Source organism: Mobula birostris, chromosome 13, assembly GCF_030028105.1.
Source record: "Mobula birostris isolate sMobBir1 chromosome 13, sMobBir1.hap1, whole genome shotgun sequence".
NCBI lineage: Eukaryota > Metazoa > Chordata > Chondrichthyes > Myliobatiformes > Myliobatidae > Mobula > Mobula birostris.
Genome location: NC_092382.1, coordinates 96,033,175 through 96,059,306, shown reverse-complemented (window position 1 = coordinate 96,059,306; position 26,132 = coordinate 96,033,175). Strand labels below are relative to the sequence as shown.

Below are 26,132 nucleotides of genomic sequence, written 5' to 3'. Positions count from 1 at the left end.
GACCCTCTCCCTCTGGATCCCCAGGACTGTGTGACCCTCTCCCTCTCCCTCCCCGGGACTGTGTGACCCTCTCCCTCTCGCTCCCCGGCACTGTGTGACCCTCTCCCTCTCGATCCCCGACACTGTGTGACCCTCTCCCTCTCGCTCCCTGGGACTGTGTGACCCTCTCCCTCTCGCTCCCCGACACTGTGTGACCCTCTCCCTCTCCCTCCCCGGGACTGTGTGACCCTCTCCCTCTCAATCCCCGACACTGTGTGACCCTCTCCCTCTCAATCCCTGGCACTGTGTGACCCTCTCCCTCTCGCTCCCCGACACTGTGTGACCCTCTCCCTCTCCCTCCCCGGGACTGTGTGACCCTCTCCCTCTCAATCCCCGACACTGTGTGACCCTCTCCCGCTCGCTCCCCAGGACTGTGTGACCCTCTCCCTCTCGCTCCCCGACACTGTGTGACCCTCTCCCTCTCCCTCCCCGGGACTGTGTGAGCCTCTCCCTCTCAATCCCCGACACTGTGTGACCCTCTCCCTCTCCCTCCCCGGCACTGTGTGACCCTCTCCCTCTCGCTCCCCGACACTGTGTGACCCTCTCCCTCTCCCTCCCCGGGACTGTGTGACCCTCTCCCTCTCAATCCCCGACACTGTGTGACCCTCTCCCTCTCGCTCCCCAGCACCACATGAAGTATCAGCACCTTCTGCAGAAAACGTTCGCCTGCTCCCACCCGTCCTGCCGACGATCTTTCAACTTCAAGAAGCATCTCAAGGAACACGAGAAGCTGCACAGCGGTGAGTCTGATCCCCCTCTTCCACTCCGTTGCCCTCTTTTTGAGAGTGAGCGAATGGGGGATGGGGGCAGTAAGGGAGGGAGGGAAGGGGAGAGAGAGAGAGAGAGAGATTATGTAGTGAGGGATGTAGCGAGAGAGTGACAGAGAGAGCATCCTGATTTGTCTCTCTCTGTGCTAAGTAGACCTATCAGTTTTCCCTGTGGGCGGGCTTTACAGTCCACCTCTCGCTCCTTCATTGCCCATCAGTTCAGTTCCGTGTCCTGCAGCGCCGTGGCAGAGTGTTCCAAAAAAAGGAAGTATAAAACGCACTTCACCCCAGACCACACTGAAGTGTACCCCTGCCTAATGCGGGTCAAGAATAATGACGGTGTTGCTCGCTGCACTGTTTGCAACAGTGACTTTTCTGTTGCCCATGGTGGGTTAAAGCTGTAAAAGTCATGTTGAGGTGAGTTTAACAGGTGTCATTCGTTCATTGACATAGCTAACGTTATTTAAACTAGCTGGCTAGCTGCTGAGTAGCTACTCTATTGATGTCCTACGTGATGAGGGCAAACTCCCTGTGGAGTTGCTTAAAGTTGAAAAAGAATTAAAAAAAACAACTCCATGATCATGTAATATAAGTACATTTTTTAATGTCACATTTTCTGCATCAGCCAATACAATAAGGATACACCCTATGCCTTCAGGGACCACAACATATTAGGGAGGCTAAGTGCAGGGAAGGCTGCTCAAGTATTTCACCGTTCGTCTCAGCTGACAGAGTCCGACAGAGAAGGTCGACCAGGGGGGTGGGATATGGGGTTGCGGGGGTTAGGGGTGGTGGTGAGGTTTTGCAGGGTGCGATGTCTGCCACTCTCCCGCTGCTCTGCGAGTGTAGAAGATACAGCTGTCGGCCGACAGCTGGGTGACGCGAGTGCGGTCCTGTGCGAATGAATGCCCGAGGCAGATAGGTACACAGCCCCGGGTGCCTGAGACGTTTACCCGGTACTGGAGATGTCAGCGTGGGGCGGAGAGCGAGTCTGTGAGCCTGGCGGGAGGGTCAAGGTCATGAATGAGAGGTGTATGGAGGGGTATGGTCCAGGTGCAGGTCAGTGGGACGAGGCAGAAAAATGTTTCGGCACGGTCAAGGAGGGCCAAAAGGCCTGTTTCGTGCTGTAATATTTCTATGGTTCTATGGTTCTATTTGATTTCAAACAAATGGTTTCTTGATCCTGACAGAATGTCTCTCCGGTGCTTCCCGCTCCCTCCCCCTTTTCCCCCAACCCTCAATCCCCTCTCCCTGACCCCCCTTCCCACTCTCCGTCCATAATAGAGACCCGTATCAGAATCAGGTTTACCATCGCTCACGCACGTCATGAGATTTGTCTTTTTTTGCAGCAGTGCAGTACAATACATGAAATTACTACAGTACAATGTAATACATAAAATCGCTACAGTACCGTGTTAAATTCTCAGGCACCCGAGCTACGTTTTGTACGCAGCCACAGCTTTTGCCCAGCACTCTATGTTTTATGTAGTACAGCAGATCGCGAGTGAGCTTTGAAGGGGAAACTGCTTGTGGGGCGTGCTACGGGGATGGATTTTCACGCTGTGTCGCCTCTCTCTCCCCCCCCCCCCACCCCAGACAAAAGAGACTACATCTGCGAGTTCTGCGCCCGAGCTTTCCGCACCACCAGTAACCTGATCATTCACCGGCGCATCCACACCGGAGAGAAGCCGCTGCAGTGAGTACTTGCTCAGGCGTCCGCGGCTCTAAACGCAATCCACCCCCCCTCACCCCCGCGCACCTAGCCGGTCCAGAGGTCCTTTGAGGCGTTCCCGTGGCAGCTTGTTCCACGGCCGTCACTGCCCCCCACTCGGCTCTCCTTTAAACCTAACAGCCCGCACCGTCTGCGGCCAGACAGCCCGTCTGCTGGGGGAGGGATAGAATCTCTGACCGTACGCGCTATCACTGAGCTTGTGAAGCGCCGTGTGGCCTCCTGCGCTCCGGGTAGGGGTTGGTGGGGGGGGGGGGGTGAAAAATTCCAGCCTGCCCAGTCTTTCCACTCCTGGAAATGTCCCGGCGAAACTTTCCTGCGCCCCCTCCTGCCCTGGCAACATTTGTCGCTGGGCGACCGGGAACGGGCAGACAGCCGGGCTATTTGGCCCAGGTCACCTCTCACCCCTTCCCATCTGTGTACCTGCCTCCCCCCCCCCGGCGCCTTTAGTAGTCTGTAGGCTTACCCTCCCTTCCGCTTCCTCCACACCACCGCCCTCGGGGGCAAGAGAGAGAGAGAGAGATAGGCCCCCCTCGGGTCCTCCCTTATGAGCCGCCTTCTCGCCCCCTCCCCTTCAGCCTGCACCCGCCAGCCGTAAACGTCCCCTGCCCCCGCCGGCAGCCCGTTCCGCGCACCGGCCACTCTCCGTGCCGGACTTTCCTCTGCCCCTCCCTCCAGGGTGACAACAAGCCTCCTGCTCCTGGGTGAGCAGGTCGGGGTGCGGTCTCTCCCTCCCCCCCTCCCCCGGCATCATGGTGGGCTCCCCGAGCGAGGAAGGACGGCGCTTACTTGGCTGGCTTCCCCCGTCCCCCCTCCCGCTCCGCTCTAACTCCACCCCCCCGCCCCCAAGGTGTGAGATGAGCGGCCCAACACCTCGGCCGTGTACTTACGCCTAGAGGACGGGGGACACTCCTCCTCCGATGACAACGGTCTGCACGTTCTAGACAACTGGGGGGGGGATGGGTAGGCGGCTGGTTTGAACGAGAGGTAACGCATCCGCTGGGAGAAGCACGTAACCCAAGTCAGCCCGGGGTTCGCTGTGTCGCGCCCGGAGGACGTTTCGTTCCTCCCCCCCCCCCATCTCGTTCCTGATCCTCGGTGGGTCGTCTCCCGCCTGATAAACTCTGTGAGGTGTTTAGCAATCGCATGGAGGGGAGGGGGGTGACTCCGGGAACGAGGGGGGTTGACGTATGAGAATGGCTTGGCTGCTAGGGGCCTGCACTCGCTCGAATTCAGAAGGATGTGGGGGGGGGGAGGAATTTAATTGAAACCCACCGGCTGTTGGAAGTACCAGATAAGGTGGATGGGGGGGGCGGGTTATCCAGATCTGGAGGGTACAGTCTCGGAACTGAGGGGCAACCCCTTGGAAAAGAGGCAGGGAGGAATTTTTATTAGATTATGAGGACACGCAGTCCTCTTTTATTGTCATTCAGTAATGCATTCATTAAGAAATCATACAATTTGTTCCTCCAGAATGATATCACAGAAACACAAGACAAACCAAGACTAAAAACACAGACAAAAACACATAATTATAACATATAGTTACAACAGTGCAAAGCAACACCATAATTTGATGAAGAACAGACCATGGGCACGGTAAAAAAAAGTCTCAAAGTCTCTCGGAAGTCCCGTCATCTCACACAGACGGTTCAAGGGAGAAACTCCCTTCCATGAGCTTCCAGTGCCACAAACTTGCCGATGCAGCACCCTGGAAGCACCCGACCACAGCTGACTCTTGAGTCCGTCTGAAAACTTCGAGCCTCCAACCAGCTCTCCGACACCGAGCACCGTCTCTGCCGAGCGCTTCGACCCCAGCCCCGGCAATAGGCAAAGCCGAGGATTTGGGGCCTTCCCCTCCGGAGATTCTGGATCGCACAGTAGCAGCGGCAGCGAAGTGGGCATTTCAGAAGTTTCTCCAGATGTTCCTCCGTACTCTCACGCCCGTCTCCGTCAAGTCAGGATTGTGCACGGCACCCTATTTAACAAATACGATATCGATTCGGAGCGGCCGCGCGTTCTATGTCGTGCCGCCATCTTCTCCTCCCCTCCCCTTGAGTGACACACATAAAATGCTGCAGGGATTCAGCAGGCCGGGCAGCATCTGTGGGGAGGAAAGCACCGCGGACGTTTCGGGCCGGAACCCCCTCCGGCCAGGACCGCTTCCCTTCAGCCAGGGGGTGGCGAGTCTGTGGAACGCTCTGGCCGCCCGCTGTGGCGGAGGCCGAGTCCGTCGGGCTTGATCGTTTCTCGATCGGCCGGGGCATCAAGGGATACGGCGAGAAGGCAGGTGTACCGGGGGGGGGGGGGGGGCGGTGTTCGAGCGGGATCTGGGATCTGCCGTGATGGTGTTGTGGCGTGGAGGAAATCACCGGAGGGACAGAGATACGAAGCAGCTTCTTCATTCGATGCAACAAGGTACAGCAGGCATTATACGGATGGAGACGCTCTCGGTAGAGAGGTCTGCTGGCCCAGTGTGGGCTCGATATGCTAAACACAAAAGTCAGTCGCTACTGACAAAGTTACAGACAATGCTTCCTTTTGAAGCTACACACAAAACCTGACTTCATCCTCTCCTCCTGACGCCAACATGTCTGGGGTGCTACTCACAGACTTTAGGAGTGCAAGTTAAATCCACAATACATTTATCTGGTATTTTACGTGCTAACATAGAGGACAGTTAATATTATAAAGTATAGATAATATTGTCTTCGACACTACCTGTAAACTTCACACTTCCATCCACAGCGTCTGGGCTAGTATCCCGATATTCACAGCTTTTAGGAAATTGTGAACTCAGTCCACAGTACTTTGTCAAACAGAAGTCTGATGGCCAGAGTCATTTAGGTGTAAATGAATTATCCACCCAGAAACTGACTCTAACAATGGGATGGAGGAACAGCCTCGAGGGGCTGAATGGCCTCACTCAGCTCCTGTCTCTTACGGTCTCAGCCGTCTTTGCCAAACTGGAAAACCCATCCCTGGACAGGAGGGGTGGTGTACGACAGCACCCATCGGCGACTGACAATGCTCTCCCCAACATCTCCACCCCGGCGTCTGCACAACAGTTCACACCCCCAATCCCGCAGAGATAAGATCCATGACCCTCTCGTTACCTCCACGACTCTGATCGGCCCTCATGCCATTGCTAAACAGCTCACAGAGTTTATCAGCTCGGGAACTACCCACCGAGGATCAGGAGTGAAGAATCCTCTCGGGGGAGTGACGAGAAGTCCTCCAGACGATGCGGCAAGCCCAGCCCAGCTGCCTTGGTTCTGCTCTGAACTCCGACGCCCCCGTCTGTAATCGTGGCGCGCATGTACCCCTGTGGTTTTACCCCCCTCCCCCCGGGTGTGAGATCTGTGGGTCTTACCTCCCAGATGTGAGATAAGAGACAGGAGCAGAATGAGGCCATTCAGTCCATCGAGTCCACTCCGCTATTCTATCCCGGCCGATCCCGGATCCCACTCAACCCCGTACACCTGCCCTCTCGCCCTGTCCTTTGATGCCCTGACCCATCGGGAAGCGACCAACTTCTGCATTAAATATACCCACAGAGTTGGCCTCCACCGCAGTCTGGGAGTCGTGCGCTGTGATGTCTGAGCTGTCTCCCCGTTTGGATCGCAGTCCGCTGATTATCTGTGGTTTTTATCCCCCACCCCTCCCCAGGTGCGAGATCTGCGGCTTCACCTGCCGACAGAAAGCCTCCCTGAACTGGCACATGAGGAAACACGACGCGGAGTCCGGCTACCAGTTCCCCTGCGACGTCTGCGGCAAGCGCTTCGAGAAGAAGGACAACGTGAACGCCCACAAGAGCAAGAGCCACCCAGAGACGCCGGCGGCCGCCCCGGCCCCAGCCCCGGCCCCCGCTCCCCCAGCGACAGCCCCGAGCCCGGAGCCCCCGCACGTAAAGCTGGAGCCCAGCGCGGACCCTCCGCTTGTCTAGACTGAACTGGGGCGTCCCACGCAACCTGCCCCACCTCGTCTCCTCCTCCTCCTCCTCCGCCGCCCCTCTCCCTTCCCTCGCCGCGCCCGGGGCGCCCCGCCCGTTGAGCCGAGGAACCGGGGCTCCCACGTCCCGTCGCGGGTCAGAGTTCGGCCACTGTACGTGCTCGGCCGCAGGGTGGGGAGCGGCGTGAAGGGTGTGTGTGCTCTGCCCTCCCCGTAACCAGCACCCCACCCCCCTAGACCGGGGAAACGTGCGCGGGGCAGGGGAAGGGGTGCAGGTGAATGTATACTATCAGCTGAAATAAAGGCCTGTCGCGTCGCTCGGTCCTCCGTCTCTCGGACGCCTCCTCTCTCCCTCCTCGCAGAGGAACATAAGGGTAAACTCTCTTCTCGGCAGGGTCGTATTGTGCCGGTGCTCCCCTACTCTCCCTGTCTCGTTTGCCTTGGCTCGACCCCGACTCTTCCCTTTACCCCCTCCCTCCTCTCTCCCTGACCTCCCCCTCCCCCGCTTCCTCCCCTTTCCCCTGCCACCTTTCCTCCCCCTCATACCCTCCTGCTCCCTTCTCTCTCTCTCACTCTCACTTTCTCACTCTCACTCTCTCTCTCACTCTGTCTCACTTCCTGACTCTCACACTCACTCTCTCTCTCACTCTGTCTCACTCCCTCAACTCACTGTCTCTCTCGCTCTCTCCCTCTCTCACTTTCTCACTCTCACTCACTCTGTCTCACTCCCTCACTCTCTCCCTCTCTCACTCTGTCTCTCACTTTCTCACTCTCACTCTCCCTCCCTCTCTCCCCTCTCCCCCTCCCTCACCCTCCCACCTCTCCTCCCTCCGCCCTTCCCCCTTCCCCCCCTCTCCCTCCCACTCTCCCATAAATTGGCTCATTGGTGTCACACGTAGCGAGGTACAGTTATAAATGACTCGGATGATGGCTTTGTTGCCAGGTTTGCAGATGATACGAAGGTTGGTGGAGGGGTAGGATGCGGAAGAACTTAGATTAGGAGAACGGGCAAATGAAATACAATGTTGGAAAATGCACGGTCATGCACTTTGGTAGTGGAAATAAAGGTGCGGACTACTTTCTGAACAGGAAGAAAGTCCAGGAATCTGAGATGCAGAGGGACGTGGGAGTCTTTGTGCAGGACACCCTGACGGTTAACTTGCAGGTTGAGCCGGTGGTGAGGAAGGCAAATGCCATGTTAGCATTCATTTCAAATGGTCTGGAATACAAGAGCAGGGATGTGTTGCTGAGGCTCTATACGACACTGGTGAGGCCTCACCTTGAGTGTTGAGAACAGTTTTGGGCCCCTCATCTTAGAAAAGATGTGCTGGCATTGGAGAGGGTCCAGAGGAGGTTCACAAGGACGATCCAGGAATGAAAGAGTTATCATACGAGGAACGTTTGATGGCTCTGGGTGTGTACTCACTGGAATTCAGAAGGATGAGGGGGGATCTCATTGAAACCTTTCGAATGTTGAAAGGCCAAGACAGAGTAGATGTGGAAAGGATGTTTCCCATGGTGGGGGAGTCTAGGACAAGAGGGCACAGCCTCAGGATAGAGGGGCGCCCTTTCAAAACAGAGATGCCGAGAAATTTCTTCAGCCAAAGGTGGAGGATTTGTGGAATTTGTTGCCACAGGCAGCTGTGGAGACCGGGTCATTGGGTGTATTTCAGGCAGAGATTGATAGGTTCTTGATTGGACATGGCATCAAAGGTTACGGGGAGAAGGCCGGGAACTGGGGTTGGGGAGGAGATAGGAAAAAGGATCAGCCATGATTGAATGTTGGAGCGGACTGGATGGGCCAAGTGGCCCTAATTCTGCTCCTGTGTCTTATGGTGTTATTAATTCTGATTAAGTTGGTTTACTTCATTGTATTTAGAGACACTGGGCCTTCCGACCCAGCGAGCCACACCCTAGCCTAGTGACGGGGCATTGACAGCTTTCCTCGTGACCGGATCCTATCCTTGGGATGTCCGGCGCACCTGGACGCGGCCACCGGGAGAACGTACAGATTCCTTACAGCCGGAATTGAACTCCGAACGGTGGGACGTCCCGAACTGCAGCGGCGGCGGCGGCGGCGGCTGCTGTCCCCGTGTATCATTATCACACCCACCCAGGTACGGTGAGAAGCCTTGGTGTCCACATTTCCCAGGATCTCACCTGGTCCCTGAACTCCTCCATCCTGGTCAGAAAGGCGCAACGGCACCTTTATTTCCTGCGGAGCATGAAGAAAGCTCACCTCTGTCCCAGGATACTGACGGACTTTTACTGCTGTACCACTGAGAGCATACTCACCAACTGCATCTCAGTGTGGTATGGCAATTGTCCCGTATCGGACCGCAAAGCACTCCAGTGTGTGGTGAAAACTGCCCAGCGGATTATCGGCACCCAGTTGCCCACCATTGGGAACATCTACCATAAACGCTGCCTGGGCAGGGTGAAAAGCATTATCAGGGATTCATCTCACCCCAACCGTGGACTTTTTACTCTCCTCCCATCTGGTAGGCGCTACAGGAGCCTCCGCTCCCGCACCAGCAGACACAGGAAGAGCTTCTTCCCTGAGGCTGTGACCCTGCTGAACATCACATCACAGCGCTAAGCAGTATTGCACCCGTATTGTACTGTCTCAGTATTTTTATATTTGTGTGCTGTAGCACTTACTTTTTATTCGCAGTTATTTTGTAAATAACACTATTCTTTGCATTTCTGGTCGGATGCTAACTGCATTTCATTGGCTTTGTGTCTGTACTCGGCACAGTGACAATAAAGTTGAATCTAAGCTAAATTAGAACACAGAAATCTACCGCACATCACAGGCCCTTCGGCCCACAATACCTCCTGCAGGAACTGCCTGCAATTTCCCTACCGCATAGCCCTCTATTTTTCTAAGCGCCACGTACCTGGAGTCTCTTAAAAGTCCCTATTGTGTCCGCACTCACCAGTCTCACTAAAGAAAAATTAGTTCACCATTTCCACGCGCACCGGGATAGACTCATAGCCGCTGTAGTTAGTTATTCAGCACCGCGGCCCCCGAAACGGGTCCATCTAGTCCACGCCGAGCTATTATTCTGCCTAGTCCCGTCACCGCTCACCTGGACCGCGGCCCCCAGCCCGCCCCTCCTGTCCGCGTACCAATCCAAAGTCCTCTGAAAGGCCGAAAGCGGAGCCGCAACCCCGCCACGTCCGCCGGCAGCTCGTCTCACGCTCGCTACCCGCGGCGTGAAGAAGCTCCCCCCTCGCTTTGCCCTCCAGCTGTTTCACCCTCCACCTTTTACCCGCGACCTCTCGTTCGGGTCTCGGCGCAGGAGCGGCAGGGCGGCTCGTCCCAGTGTCGCCGCGCCTCCCGAGGTCTTGCCTGCCGTCCCAGACCATCCAGATCGATTGCAGACGAGGTAAAGCAGCAGCAGATTAAAGTGTCACAGCCACAGGGAAAGTGCGGTGCGGTGCTGGTGCAAGGCCCGGGACGAGTCAGTGGGAAGCGCAAGGCAGAGCCCGTGGAGGGCAGGCTGGTTTGCGTGACGTGCCCGCGACTCTCCGCAGTTCCTCGCGGTGCCAGGCGGAGCGGCGGCGGCCGTGATGGTGTATCCAGACGGGGAAGATTTCGCTGGTGCCTGAGACCTCTCAGTTCGGGCAGATGCAAACGGAATGGGTGGGTTGCTGTCAGACGCATCGAGACGCAGTCACAATCTCGCCTCGCGGACTGTTCCCACGGTACACCGAGGCAGAACGTGTCCCTGAAACACGCTGGGTCGGTCGGATAGGGAATACAATCACCGGCCTTGCCAAACGTGTGAGATTTGAGGTGCGAGCCCACCCCTACACGTAGAACATAGCACAGTACAGGCCCTTCGGCCCACAATGTTGTGCCGACCCTCAAACCCTGCCTCCCATATAAGACCCCACCTTAAATTACTCCATATACCTGTCTAGTAGTCTCTTAAACTTCACGAGTGTATCTGCCTCCACCACTGACTCAGGCAGTGCATTCCACCCACCAACCACTCTCTGAGTAAAAAACCTTCCTCTAATATCCCCCTTGAACTTCCCACCCCTTACCTTAAAGCCATGTCTTCTTGGATTGAGCAATGGAGCCCTGGGGAAGAGGCGCTGCCTATCCACTCTATCTATTCCTCTTATTATCTTGTACACCTCTATCATGTCTCCTCTCATCCTCCTCTCCAAAGAGTAAAGCCCTAGCTCCCTTAATCTCTGATCATAATCCATACTCTGTAAACCAGGCAGCATCCTGGTAAATCTCCTCTGTACCCTTTCCAATGCTTCCACATCCTTCCTATAGTGAGGTGACCAGAACTGGACACAGTACTCCAAGTGTGGCCTAACCAGAGTTTTATAGAGCTGCATCATTACATCGCGACTCTTAAACTCTATCCCTCGACTTATGAAGGCTAACACCCCATAAGCTTTCTTAACTACCCTATCCACCTGTGAGGCAACTTTCAGGGATCTGTGGACATGTACCCCGAGATTCCTCTGCTCCTCCACTCTACCAAGTATCCTGCCATTTACTTTGTACTCTGCCTTGGAGTTTGTCCTTCCAAAGTGTACCACCTCACACTTCTCCGGTTTGAACTCCATCTGCCACTTCTCAGCCCACTTCTGCATCCTATCAATGTCTCTCTGCAATCTTTGACAATCCTCTACACTATCCATAACACCACCACCCTTTGTGTCATCTGCAAACTTGCCAACCCACCCTTCTACCCCCACATCCAGGTCATTAATAAAAATCACGAAAAGTAGAGGTCCCAGAACAGATCCTTGTGGGACACCACTAGTCACAATCCTCCAATCTGAATGTACTCCCTCCACCACCACCCTCTGCCTTCTTCAGGCAAGCCAATTCTGAATCCACCTGGCCAAACTTCCCTGGATCCCATGCCTTCTAACTTTCTGAATAAGCCTACTGTGTGGAACCTTGTCAAATGTCTTACTAAAATCCATATAGATCACATCCACTGCACTACCCTCATCTATATGCCTGGTCACCTCCTCAAAGAACTCTATCAGGCTTGTTAGACACGATCTGCCCTTCACACCTCCCTGTTGGCATGGATGCCATGTGATTTGTTACCCTGTTACAAATCAGTACTATGAAATAACACACAGTATATCGCATACAATTAAACGATTTAGCTTCATAATTCTTAATTCGACTAAAGGGTTAGTAAAGATAAAGCAAAAAAAAACAGGGCCCGTTTTGATGAAATATTCTAATGTGCGCAAGTTGGAGTTCACGGTTTCCCCTTCGCCGATCGTCCTTTCATCTCCCCGGCCCTCGTCGAACCACGGCCCCGCTCCGGGTCGAGCCCTATGACCTCTTCTCTCCGGCGTCTTCTCCCTTCATCTCCCGCCGAACCAAAGACCCCGCTCACACGCCGGTGTCAGGCCCACAACACGACAAAACACCCTCCCTTCGTTGGTCGGCTCATACCCCAGCGTCCCCCGTTATCTCTAACCATAACCCAAACGCTGCTTCTACAGAAAGACCACTCCTCTTAAAGATTTCACCTTTCACCCTTAACCCGTGACCTCCAGTTCTCGTCTCACCCACCCTCGGTGGAAAAAAAAAACGCCTGCTTGTATTCTCGCCGTCTATGGCGCTCATAGATCTGTATACCTCCATCAATTCTTCCTCGATTCTCCTACGTCTCCGGGAGTGCAGTCCGAGCTTACTCGGCCTGTCCCTGTGTTAGAGCGAGTTTCTGGGTGGATGATTCATTTACACTCAAATGACTTCTCTTCTGTTTGACAAAGTACTGTGGATTGAGTTTACCACAACGCATTTCCTAGAAGCTGTGAACATCAGAATACTAGCCCAGACGCCGCGGAAGTGTGAAGTTTACAGGTAGTTTCGAAGACAGCCTTATCTATACTTTATAATATTAACTGTCCTCTATGTTAGCACGTAAAATACCAAATAAATGTATTGTGGATTTGACGCGCTCCTAAAGGCTGTGAGTAGCACCCCAGACATGTTGGCGTCGGAAGGAGAGGATGAAGTCAGACGGTGCGATGTTTTGTGCGTAGCTTCAAAAGGAAGCAGTGTCTATAACTTTGTAAACGCGAATTGACCTTTGTGTTTAGCAAATAAATATCGAGCCCACATTGGGTCAGCATCAGTGGCGGCGCCAAAGATTTTTTTCTTGCTGGTGCTACGGTGGGGCAAAATGATTCAGTGATGGTGCTGAGGAATGCACTGTATGGTAATATGTATTCGCAAAGCCAGACGCGAGGCGTTAAAAGTCAGTTTCAGGCATTATGTGCCTAGTGTAAATGCCTCTTTTGATTCACAAGCAACAGCAATTGATAGATCTAATATAGAAGTGAACTGTGACCGTGTCAACAACATCGGAGACAACCCGGGCTACACAGAGCATAAACAAACAAACCAACAGAGCATCCTACTCACAGTGCACAACGTGAATCACGCACCAATCCCACAATCAGCGTCAAATGCGTGCTTTTCAACTGAAAAACACAAAATGAACCCACTGCTATTCGCATTACATAGACAGTAATGCCAAAAATTACACCATTATTAAAGTCAAATAAGGCAAACAGCAGATGCAAGGCTTTACCAGGAGTTGGACAAATCGTACTCTGTCCATGCAATACCTCAGTTAATTCGGCTACTGAATTTAAAACAAAAATCAACAGAATCACCGCTTGGAAGTCTAAGCAAAACAGGTAGGCTTAATAACAGTAAATGTAATACTTTAGGATTTGCAGGAAACATACGGACTATGGGGTATCCACCACAAAGTAACAACAATAATCAGCATTAATCTTGGCCCAAATTTTTAAAAAGTCAACTGCGCTTACCAGCAATGTTTTCAGAGAAGCACAATCCGTCTGTTGTTGTGATTGGTGGCGAAAGCATCATTGGTTTTCTGGATGTCAAGTGCTTTGGTCCTCCAGCTGCTTATGGCCAACAGGGCCTAGTTGCTGCTCCGAGCATCGCTGCTGCTGTTCCTTAGATAGTCTTTGAGGTGCCTGAGGCAAGAGAAACTCCGTTTGCATGAGGCAGATGTCACAGGTAGCGTCAGTGATATGCAGATTAGTTTGTATAAATCTATCAATGCATCGCGGTAGGGTCTCATTAGAGCTAGAAATTCCACTGTGTCGTTCACTGTCTGTCCTTGCTTTTGTTTTGTTTCCAGCAGACGCCGAACCTGATGTAGCTCTGCAGTCAGGTTCACTTCAGTCACTCCATAGTACTGGGCCATTGGCCAAAGACAGTTCTTGTCTAGGAAGAACTTATGTTTGAGACGCAATGCTGAGACTCCAGTCAGAACACCCCCAGTCTCAATTAAGAACCGTCTTTTCATTTCAGCCAGAAGTCTGTCTATAATCGGACAGAATCAGTGCTTGCGAAGGTTATCAGAGGATGTGACAGGTGTACGTTCAGCTTGGGCCTCAACAACAAAATCATGTAGGCGGCGGGGTGGCTGGGCCTGTCTCCTTTCAAGTGGTCTGCTCTGTATACCGGCCTTGACGCATTGGTCCCGAGCTCTTGTCTGAATTTCACTCCATAATTCCTCTCCCCGTTTTGCTGAGAGTGCATCGATAACGGACTAAGCCAAGTCCGCAGCGGATGAAAGCTCCAAACTGGGAGATTGTAGCTGGTCTGACATGAACTTGGTGACCCGGAATAAATTCTCAAACAGAGTGAGAAGTAAACCAAACTGCTCGTCAATCAGTCCATTTACAGCGCTAGCCTCCGTTTCCTTCTGTGCATTTGGTTGACCGATAATACCCTGTAGTGTAGCTAGAATGGCAGGGAGTGATTTCCTTATAGCCCACAAAGCTGTGTACTGCCATGCCCAGGGTGTATCTGACAATTTCTTCAACTCCACGGGCTGTGCAGTTGATTCCAGTTCTCTCTGTTTCTTCATGAAAAGATCGTGGGGAACAGAGTTTGAAAAGAAGTTGTAAAGCAGCTGCAGAGTTTCAAAAAACTCACCCGCCCGCTTCACGCTTGTGGTACATTGCTCACAACATCCACTAAAACAAGGTTAAGTCTGTGAGCATGGCAGTGTGTATATAATGCCTGCGGGACCTCTTTCCTGAACCTCTCTTGTACCCCGTTACTGCACCTGGGCATCACTGCCTCCCTGTCATAACACTGACCTATACACGCGTTCTTATCAATAACACACCGGGCGAGTGTCTGTTCAATGCTTTTAAGAAGCGGCTCTACGTCAACCATTCTGCTGGAGTGAAGCGCAAGAATTCTTCAAGCACTGTTTCGTTATTCAAATACCGCACCACCACTGTTATTTGCTCCTTTTTACTCAAGTCTTTACTTCCATCCACCACGATGGAAAAATATCCAGCCTCCTTGATTTCTGCACTTATTTGATGTCTGACCATATCTGCCATAATACCCAGAATTTCATTTTGGATATCGTGATGGGTGTTTTTTTGCATTTCCAGGATAGTCCTCTATTTTAACTACAGTCTTATCAAAATTCCCAATTACACTGAGCAAGGACAGTAGCACCATGCAAAACGTTTGGGCACAGCAAGAGATTTTAGTTCTCAGAAAACCTTTACCAAGGTCTCAGACCTGAAATTAGCTGTGGCTTGTCACATTCATCGTTAGAAAAGGCCAGGTTATGCAAATTTCAAAGTTTTATAAATACCCTGACTCCTCAAACCTTGTCCTAACAATCAGGAGCCATGAGCTCCTCTAAGCAGCTGCCTAGCACTGTGAAAATTAAAATAAATGATGCCCACAAAGTTATAAGAAGATATCAAAGCGTTTTCAGGTAGCCGTTTCCTCAGTTCATAATGTAATTAAGAAATGGCAATTAACAGGAACGGCGGAGGTCAAGTTGAGGCCTGGAAGAGCAAGAAAACTTTCCGAGAGAACTGCTCGTAGGATTGCTGGAAAGGCAAATCAAAACGCCTGTTTGACTGCAAGAGACCTTCAGGAAGATCTAGCAGACTCTGGAGTGGTGGTGCACTGTTCTACTGTGCAGCGACATCTGCACAAATATGACCTTCAGGAAAGAGTCATCAGAAGAAAACCTTTCCTGCGTCCTCACCACAAAATTCAGCGTCAGAAGTTTACAAAGGAACATCTAAACAAGCCTGATGCATTCTGGAAACAAGTCCTGTGGACTGATAAATTTAAAATATAACTTTTTGGTCACAATGAGCAAAGGTATGTTTGGAGAAAAAGGGGTGCAGAAATTCATGAAAAGAACACCGCTCCAACTGTTAAGCACGGGGGTGGATCGACAATGCTTTGGGCTTGTGTTGCAGCCTGTGGCACGGGGAACATTTCCTGGTAGAGGGAAGAATGAATTCAATTAAATACCAGCAAATTCTGGAAGCAAACATCACACCGTCTGTAAAAAAGCCGAAGATGAAAAGAGGATGGTTTCTACAACAGGATAATGATCCTAAACACACCTCAAACTCCACAATGGACTACCTCAAGAGGCGCAAGCTGAAGGTTAGCCATGGCCCTCACAGTCCCCCGACCGAAACATCATCGAGAATCTGTGGATAGAACTCAAAAAAGCAGTGCGTGCAAGACCACCCAAGAATCTCACAGAACTAGAAGCCTTTTGCAAGGAAGAATGGGCGAAAATCCCCAAATAAGAATTGAAAGACTCTTCGATGGCTACAAAAAGCATTTACAAGCTGTGAGACTTGCCAAAGGGGGTGTTACTAAGTACTGACCATGCAGGGTGCCCAAACTTTTGCTTCGGGCCCTTTTCGTTTTATTGTTATTTTGAAACCGTAGAAGATGGAAAAAAATGTTTTCTTGCTTAAAATGTTAAAGAAATGTGTCATCTTTAACTTTCTGCCTTTTGGAAATCAGGTCATCTTTTACTCGCTTAACTATTCACAATAACAGAAAGTTTGACCAGGGGTGCCCAAACTTTTGCATGCCACTGTGTGTATGTGTGTGTGTGTGTGTGTGTGTGTGTGTGTGTGTGTGTGTGTGTGTGTGTGTGTGTGTGTGTGTGTGTGTGTGTGATAGAGAGAGAGAGAGAGAGATGGATAGATTGATAGATAGACCTATATAGAAATAGATGGATAGATAGTCGGATGGATAGATAGATCATATGGATTGATAGAGATAGATGGATAGATAGATGGAAAAAAAGATAGATAATTTGATAGATAGACGGATGGATAGAAAAGAGATAAATGTATGGATACACAGAACCTCTTCCAACACTCTCGGTGGAAGAGCCCGAGTTTGTCGAACCTCTCCAGTCAGCATCCCGGTAAACCTCCTCTGCACCGCCTCCGCCCCCTTCCCCTAACGGGGAGCACGGACGCCGCCCGCTCCGTCGCAGGCAAAGCCCGCCGCACCAACACCCACCGTTCGGCAACATCCGGCAAGGAGCGCTGCCTCAGGAAACTTGCGGGGACCCCCTCCCCCCCGCCCTCCCGGCCACGCTCCCTTCACGCTGCCACCGTCGGCAAGCAGGTGCAAGGCTCCCCTGGGTCTCACCCCACCGGGTTCAGCAGCGGGTTACTCCCCCTCGACCATCCGGCGGCTGAACCGGCGAGAATAACTTTCACTCACCTCAACACCGTACAGACCCCGTGAAGCACAGATTCACTCTCAACGACCGTACGACTGGCGTTCTCAGTATCGCTTTTATTTTTTGCGTAATTTGTCTCCTTTTACACACGGCTTGTCCGCCAGTCTTGTTTATCCACACAGTCTCTCGTTACATTGCGCTGCCATCCTATAAATGCGTCCACCAAAACGAACCTCTACGCAGTGTCTGGTGACATCTCCGTACCGAGATAATACATTTCCTTTTGAGTTTTGAACACCGTCCAGCAACTCTTTGTAGGGAGACACTTTACCCTCTTCCTGTTACCTTGGGGGTACGTTTTAGCTTCTGGAAAAAAAATCAGCTCTCCACTCCCTGTTTACTTGGGGGTACGTTTCCGCTTTCTGGAAGAACACAGCTACTCAGTCCCTATTATCTTGGGGTTAAGTTTTAGCTTTCTGAAAAAAAATTCAGCAAGTCAGTCGCTGTTTATCTTGGGGTTGAACCATAGAACCATAGAACCATGCAACACTACAGCACAGAAAACAGGCCATTCGGCCCTTCTAGTCTGTGCCGAAACTTTATTCCGCTAGTTCCATTGAGCTGCACCCAGTCCATAACCCTCCAGACCTCTCCCATCCGTGTACCTGTCCAAGTGATTCTTAAAACTTAAGAGTGGGCCCGCATTTACCACGTTAGATGGCAGTTCGTTACACACTCCCACCACTCTCTGAGTGAAGAAGTTCCCCCTAATCCTTTCCCCTTTCACCTTAAAGCCATGTCCTCTCGTATATATCTCTCCTAATCTGTGGAAAGAGCCTAGTCGCATTTACTCTATCTATACCCTCATAATTTTGTAAACCTTCATTAAATCTCCCCTCATTCTTTAGTTTTAGCTTTCAGAAAAAAAAAATTCAGCAAGTCAGTCCCTGATATCTTGGGGTACATTTTATCTTTCTGAAAAAAAAACTCAGCTATCCAGTCCCTGTTTTCTTGGGGGATTTGTTTTTGCTTTCTGGAAGAACACATCGAGTAAGTCCCTGTTATCTTGGGGATAGTTTTAACTTTCTGAAAAGAGAAATCAGCAAGTCAGTCCCTGTTATCTTGGGGTACATTTTATCTTTCTGGAAAAAAAACTCAGCTAGTCAGTCCCTGTTAACTTGAGGGGCGGGTGGGGGGAAGGTACGATTTAGATTTTTTTTTGGAAAAACACAGCTAGTCAGTTCTTATTATTTTAGGGGTACGGTTTAGCTTTCTGGAAGATCTCCCCGAGTCAGTCCCTGGTACCTTGGGGGTACATTTTCACTTTCTGGAAAAGCTCAGCTAGTCACTCCCTGTTACCCTGGGGGGGGGGGGGGTGGTACGTTTTAGCTTTCTGGAAGAACTCAGCCTGTCGGTCCAAACTCACAGAGAGAGAGAGAAGAGGGCAGTCGAGGTTTCGGGCAGATCCCTCAGGTTCCCCGAGTTAAATACCTGTTGTCTCATTTTGTCGTACAGTATCACAAGACAGGTTACTACTGACATGTGTCAAGAAATTTGTGTGTGTGTGTGTGTTTACGGCAGCAGTACAGTGCCATACATAAAATTACTGCAGTACCTGTGTACAAAATCCTTAGGCACCCTAGCTATCTATACATGCGCCCCAGACTTTTACACAGTGCTGTATATTATAATTTTTTAAAAAGAGCAAAAATAAAAAATTAGTAAGGCAGTGTTCATTGTCTGTTCAGAAAACTGAAGGGGGAAGCTGTTCTCTAAACATCGTGTGTGTGTCTTCAGGCTCCTGTACCAGCTCCCCGATGGTGGGAGAGGGCGCGTCCCAGGTGGTGGGCGCCATGAATACGATGGGTGCCGCCGCCACCATCGGGGTGGGGGTGGGGGGTGGGGAGGGCGGGAAGTGCATTCCCATGATGCAGCCGGCCGAGCTTCCAACGCTTACGTGACGTCGGATGTCTCGTTTGGCAGCGGCGGTGCAGAGACCTAAACCGACCTCTAAAAGAAAAAAAAATCACAAAAATGAGTAAATAAACAGCGTTTAAAAAAGGACTGACCTGGATACCGAGGCGGCGCACATCGGGTTACGGGCCATTGAAAAGCAGCGGCGGTGGGCGGTGGCGGTGGGGTGGGGAGAGAAGCTGTTCCTTTATCGTTGAGTGTCACTCTCCCCCACCCATCACCCACCTCCTCTTGGACCGAAGTAATGACGGGAGGACGCGTGCCGAATGGTGAGGGTCCTCAGAGATGGACTCCACCTTCGTCAGTCTCTGCCTCCTGACGATGTCATCGATGGCGTGAACTTCCACGGATGCGTCCTTACATGGCCTCCTCTACTGCCATGATCAGGCTAAACTCAGGTTGGAGGAGCAACACCTCATATACCGTCTGGGTGGTCTCCAGCCCCTTGGTATGAACATAGAATTCTCCAACTTTCAGTAATTCCCGCCCCCTCCCTTCCCCTATCCCTATTTCACTCTGCTCCCTCCCCCAGCTGCCTATCACCTCCCTTATGGTTCCACCTCCTTCTACTACCCATTGCGTTTTCCCCTATTCCTTCCTCACCTTTCCTGCCTATCACCTCCCTGCTTCCCCTCTCCCACCCCGTTATCTTTCCCCTCACTGGTTTTTCACCTGGAACCTACCAGCCTTCTCCTTCCCACCCTCTCCCCACCTTCTTTATAGGGTCTCTGCCCCTTCCCTCTACAGTCCTGACGAAGGGTTCCAGCCCGAAATGTCGACCGATCGTTTCCACGGATGCTGCCCGACCTGCTGAGTTCCTCCAGCGTGTTGCGAGTGTTTACCTGCACCCTATAACGTGTGAACTCTCACAATTGTGAGCATTTCTGTGAGGCCGATCTTCATTCTTCTGCGTTCCACGGAATGAAGACCTGGGATGGCTGAACTCTCCCTGCAAAACCCAGGCCCTCCAGTCCCGGCAACATCCTCGGGATTTTTTCAGTCTCTCTCTCTCTCTTTCTTTCTTTCTCTCTCTCTCTCTCTCTCTCTCGCTCTCTCTCTTTCTCTCGCTCTCTCTCTCTCTCTCTCTGCCCTGTGTCCCGTTTAAGCGCGTCTTTTCCACACGAGGATGGGGTTAGCGCAGTCGCTGTCGGTCACAGTTTTCGGGTAAAGAGCCCTACGCTCTGTCCCCCGTGACCGGGTGGGGGTAGGGGGTGGTTGGGTGTCCTCTGGCTCCCTACCGCATTTGGTGAGCTGGGGGTGTCTGGTGCTATGTTAGCGCCGGAAAGTGTGGTAACATTTGCGGGGCAATCCGGGAATGACTGTGTTGGTCGTTGACGCTAAGTGACGCATTTCACTCTGTGATAAGTGATGATAATCTTTTTTTTTAAAAAGAGATGAAGAGTTAAAGAGCTGAGAGGTAATGTTGCAGCTATATAGGACCTTGACTTGGAGTACTGTGCTCAGTTCTGGTCACCTCACTACAGGAAGGATGTGGAAACCATAGAAAGGGTGCAGAGGAGATTTACAAGGATGCTGCCTGGATTGGGGAGCATGTCTTATGAGAATAGGTTGAGTGAACTCGACCTTTTCTCCTTGGAGTGACGGAGGATGTGAGGTGACCTGATAGAGCTGTATAAGGTGATGAGAGGCATTGATTGTGTGGATAGTCAGAAGCTTTTCCCCAGGGCTGAAATGGCTAACACGAGGGGGCACAGTTTTCAGGTGCTTGGAAGTAGGTACAGAGGGGATGTCAGGGGTAAGTTTTTCGCACAGAGAGCGGTGAGTGTGTGGAATGCACTGCCGGAGGCGGATACAATAGGGTATTTTAAGAGGTACAAGGACCTTAGAAAAATAGAGGGCTATGCGGTAGGGAAATTCTAGGTAGTTTCTAGAGTAGGTTACATGGTCAGCGCAACATTGTGGCCGAAAGCCCTGTAATGCGCTGGTAGATTTCTGTTTCTCTGTTCTATGTTCTAAAAATAAGCCAGGCGTGGTCCTCCAAGTGCGATCCGAGCAGCGACATATTGAAATTGCAACATGGAATCACAGCTTCCGGTATTCAGCACCGTGATCCATGAAGGGCCGAGTGCTAACACTCCTTTCACCGCCCGGTCGACCTGTCGCAGATAGGCGGGGGGAAACAGGCAGAAGTCGATATTCAGACGGGCAGAGTGCAGATACGAATGCTGGAAAGGCTCAGGGAAAAATTCACTGACGCAATCTGGCAACAAGCAGGTGAAAACGCAGGACTGAAACACACTGAGCAACGTACAGAGCGGCAGATGATAGGTGGAGCACAACGAGACACAAGCGGCAGCAAAACAAGTAATAATGAGAGACGGGAGGGAGGCGGAGTACTCAGCAATACGGGGGCCGGAGTAGAGCAGGAGTGGGGACAGGAGCACATGGGGCATGAGAACAAACAAGAGCACATGGCAATACAAAAACCACAGGCTGACGGCTTGGGGGGGCGGGGTTTGTGGAGTGGGGGGAGGGAGCATACAAAAAAGATAAAGTTCAATTGGACATTCGACCGGAAAGGTCGAAAGCCCATCCTTCCCCACCCCACTCAACCCCCCGCCACCAACGCCCTTCCACAGATGCTGGCCGACCCGCTCATTTCTTCCTGCTTTTCCCTCCGCGGTGTGTCGTGCCCCTGGCGCGCTTGGTCGACTGGCCGGTGTCTGCTGCCTCTTCCGTGGGGAGCTGAGGGGGACGCTGGGAGAGCAACTGGGGATTACCGTGGCATGAACACGGTGAGCCCCGGCTGAAGAGAACACCCCCGCCTGTTAATGCCCGTTGCCGTTGGCGACCGCCCCACGGTCAAGGCCGAGCTTCTCGTCCCCCGCGCAAGGGCGAGTGGAAAACCCACTCGCAGGCGCCACAGTGTCACAGAGTCAGCACGCAGAAGGAATAAAGCACAAGTGAAACGTAACTTATGCAAGCGGATTTGCAACACCACGCAATTAAAATTGTGTAAAAAAATCTATTTCGGTGCAAGGCGGTCACAGGATGGCGAAAGGGCAGGGAGGGTGAGTCATCGAACACTTCTTTTCCGGGGATCGGCCATAGTGGCACGAGGGAACAGACTCGACGGGCTGAATGGCCTAATTCTGCTCCTCTGTCATATGGCCCTGCGGAACAGGAGGCCCATACAGTCCGTTCTGAACTATTATCCCATCTAATCCCATCGGCCTGCAGCCGGACCACCGCCTTCCATACCCCTACCGTCCCTCCATGTCCCTACCATCCCTCCATGTCCCTACCGTCCCTCCATGTCCTTACCGTCCCTCCACGCCCCTATCGTCCATCCATGTCCCTACCGTCCCTCCATGTCCCTACCGTCCCTCCATGCCCCGACCGTCCCTCCACGTCCCTACCGTCCCTCCATGTCCCTACAGTCCCTCCATGCCCCGACCGTCCCTCCATGTCCCTACCGTCCCTCCATACCCCTACCGTCCCTCCATGTCCCTACCGTCCCTCCATGTCCCTACCGTCCCTCCACGCCCCCATTGTCCCTCCATGCCCCTACCATCCCTCCATGTCCCTACCGTCCCTCCATACCCCTACCGTCCCTCCATGTCCCTACCCTCCCTCCATGTCCCTACCGTCCCTCCACGCCTCTACCGTCCGTCCACGTCCTTATACAAACTTCTGTTAAATGTTGAAGCCGAGCCTACACCATCCACTTGCGCCGGCAGCTCTTCACACACTCAGTCGGTTTCAAAAAGGTTCATTTAATGTCAGAGAAATGTGTACGATATACACCCTGAAATTCTTTTTCTTCGCAAACATCCACGAAAACAGAGGAGTGCCCCTCAAAGGATGGTTGACAGTGAAATGTTGACACAGCAGCACCTCCTCCCACGCACAAGGAAGGCAAGGAAGCTACCTCCCCTCTCCAGCAAAATAGCATCGACACCACCGCCCCCCCACCGAGCACTCGAGCGTGCAGCAAAGCATCAATAAAGACACAGACTTGCAGTACTCCAAGGACTACTCCTTCACCCGGTATTTGACATACCACAGGCTCTCTCCCCCCCATTCTCTCTCTCTCTCTGCCCCTAATAAGTGAAAAAGTGGTGCCCCCGTTTCACAGTGACAGGGGAGAGATAACCAAACAACTCGTTGACTTATGGTGTTAAAAGTCTGTTGCCTCGCTTATCCCGAGCTCTGCGCCCCAGAACTCGGGTCTCCGGGTACACAGCCAGCAGCCAGCTCGCTGGTTCCGATTTCCCGTCTCCCACGGCGCACCAGGCGGCGGCACCGACCTCGAATCTACCCGCCTCCAGAGCCACGAAAATCCGGCACCCTGAAGGCGCGCTGGTCTTGCAGGCCGTGCCTTTGGCGTGTTCGAAAAGTGGCCGGTCGCGAGGCCCCGAGAGCGGGTCGCATTCCCGCAAAGAACCGAAGTCAGCGAACTCAGCACCCTCTGAGTGAAGAAGCGCCCCTTCACGCTTCCCTTAACTATTTCACCTTTCACCCTTAACACATGACCTATTTTTAATCTCACCCAGCTTCAGTGGGGTGGGGAGGGGGTAAGAATATTGCTTGCATTTAACCTACCTGTATACACCGCGATGCTGCCTGGCCTGTTGAGTTCCTCCATCATTTTGTGGGCGTGTTGCTTTAGATTTCCAGCATCTGAAGAACGTTCCTTTGCTTATGCGCCTTGTAACTCTGCGTACCTCTGTTAAATGATCCGTTCTGATCAAATTACGGTATTGCTTTGCACTTTTGTAACTATAAGTTATAATTATGTGGTTTTTGTTAGTTTTTAAGTCGGTTTGTCTTGTGTTTCTGTGATATCATTCTGGAGAAACATTGTATCATTTCTTAATGCATGCATTACTAAATGACAATAAAAGAGGACTGCGTGTCTTGATAATCTAATCTAATCTAAAATTCATCTGGTCATCAGAATTTTTTTCTGCCACCCTTTACTGGCAACAGTACGGCCATTCAAGATCTATTTCAACGCATTTCTGAGCGGTTTACTGCTGTGTTTCGAAGGAAACCTTTCTTGTATTGGTACGCTGGTGAGGGTATGGATGAAATGGAGTTTACTGGGGCTGACAGCAACATGTGTGACCTGTTATCTGAGTACCAACAATAACACGATGCCACAGTTGCAGATGGAGGTGAGTTTGAGGAGGAGAAAGGGGAGGAAGAGGCTGCATAAGCAGAATTGTATATTAGGAACTTCTAGCGCGGTTTCTTTGTTACATTAAGATCTGTTTCTAAAGTTTGTCCATTTTCTTGTACTTCCATATATTTTGTGCTTTCTATTGACTAATGCTTTGAAAGTTTTAAATACAATTGTTCCTAATTTAAAAAAAAAGAATTTAGCTAGTTGCCCCAACAACCGAATGTTTGAAGGGAGGTAGCCGTTGTTGAATCCGGTGGTCGAATCCCAAACAGGAGAAAATTAGCAGACGCTGGAATCTCTCTCTCTCTCTCTCTCTCACACACACATACACACACGCACACACACACACACACACACACACACAATGCTGGAAGGACTCAGCAGGCCAGGCAGCAACCCATGGCAAAGAGTAACCAGTCAACGTGTCAGGCAGAGGCCCTTGGCCCTTCCTGCGGAGCATGAAGAAAGCCCACCTCTGTCCCAAGATACTGACGGACTTTTACCGCTGTACCATTGAGAGCATACTCACCAACTGCATCTCAGTGTGGTATGGCAATTGTCCCGTATCAGACCGCAAAGCACTCCAGCGTGTGGTGAAGACTGCCCAGCGGATTATCGGCACCCAGTTGCCCACCATTGGGAACATCTACCATAAACGCTGCCTGGGCAGGGTGAAAAGCCTTATCAGGGATGCATCTCACCCTAACCATGGACTTTTTTACTCTCCTCCCATCCGGTAGGCGCTACAGGAGCCTCCGCTCCCGCACCAGCAGACACAGGAAGAGCTTCTTCCCTGAGGCTGTGACCCTGCTGAACCTCACATCACAGAGCTAAGCAGTATTGCACCCGTATTGTACTGTCTCAGTATTTTTATATTTGTGTGCTGTAGCACTTTCTTATTCGCAGTTATTTTGCAAATAACACTATTCTTTTGCATTTCTGGTGGGATGCTAACTACATTTCCTTGGCTTTGTATCTGTACTGGCCACCATGACAATAAAGTTGAATCTAATCTAATCTCCTACCGAGGTAGCCGGTGGCGCGAAGGGGTGCAGCACGTACCGCCAGGCAGAACTGATCACGGTGCATGAGAAGATATGTTATTTGCCTCCTCGCCGTCTCCCTCTCACGCTCTCAAACAAGAGAGAATCTGCAGACGCTGGAAATCCAGAGCAACACACCCACGCACACACAAAATGCTGAAGGAACTCAGCAGGCCGGGCAGCATCTGTGGATGAAAAAAAAGTAACGCCGACGTTTCGGGCCGAAACCCTTCGGCAGGACCGTATTAAAAAAAAAGCTGAGGAGTAGATTTTAAAGGTGTGTGGGGGTGGTGGGGGGTGGGGGGAGAGCGGCACACAAGGTGATAAGTGAACCCTGGAGAGGGAGGAGGGATGAATTAAAGAGCTGGGAAGATGATTGGTGAGATGAGGTGAGAGAAGGGAAAAGGGGATGGAAAATCGAGAGGGGTGGGGGTGCAGGAAGGATGGGGGCCATTAACAGAGGTTTGAGAAATCGATGTTCATGCCATCAGGTTGGAGGCTACCCAAACGGAATATAAGGCCCTCCAACCTGAGTGTGGCCTCATCAGGACAGCGGACGAGGCCGTGGATGGACATATTGGAATGGGAATGGGAAGTGGAATTAAAATGGGTGGCCACTTGGAGATCCCGCTTGTTCAGGTGGATGGAGCGCAGGTGCTCGGTGAAGCGGTCTACCAGTCTGCGTTGGGTCTCACCGATATGCAAGAGGCCAGACCAGGAGCGCCAGACACAATGTATGACCCCAACGGACTGACAGGTGAAGTGTCGCCTCAGCTGGAGGGACTGTTTGCGGCCTGGATGGTGGTAAGGGAGGAGGTGTAGGGGCAGGTGTAGCACTCGTTCTGCTTGCAAGGATAAGCGCCAGGAGGGAGATCAGTGGGGAGGGTGGGGAGGGACGAAAGGACAAGGGAGTCGCGTAGGGAGCGATCCCTGCGGAAAGCAGAAAGT

The 26,132-nt window shown here is 51.9% G+C and overlaps 1 protein-coding gene across 1 annotated transcript; it reads left to right on the top strand.

Annotated features, from left to right (window-relative positions):
* Window positions 1–667: 667 nt before the first annotated feature.
* Window positions 668–9,216, top strand: LOC140207760 (zinc finger protein 692-like). The gene is made up of 3 exons (XM_072276314.1): window positions 668–779; window positions 2,403–2,502; window positions 6,205–9,216. Exons 1-3 carry the CDS (start codon window positions 671–673, stop codon window positions 6,479–6,481), a joined length of 486 nt encoding a protein of 161 aa, XP_072132415.1. The 5' UTR covers window positions 668–670; the 3' UTR covers window positions 6,482–9,216.
* Window positions 9,217–26,132: the final 16,916 nt, after the last annotated feature.

Bases quoted from the DNA above. Each gene is read 5' to 3' on its own strand.
- LOC140207760 (XM_072276314.1), top strand. From the start codon at position 671: ATGAAGTATCAGCACCTTCTGCAGAAAACGTTCGCCTGCTCCCACCCG. The intron at 780-2,402 runs GTGAGTCTGATC...CCCCCACCCCAG, and splicing joins ACACGAGAAGCTGCACAGCG to ACAAAAGAGACTACATCTGC. The intron at 2,503-6,204 runs GTGAGTACTTGC...ACCCCTCCCCAG, and splicing joins ACCGGAGAGAAGCCGCTGCA to GTGCGAGATCTGCGGCTTCA.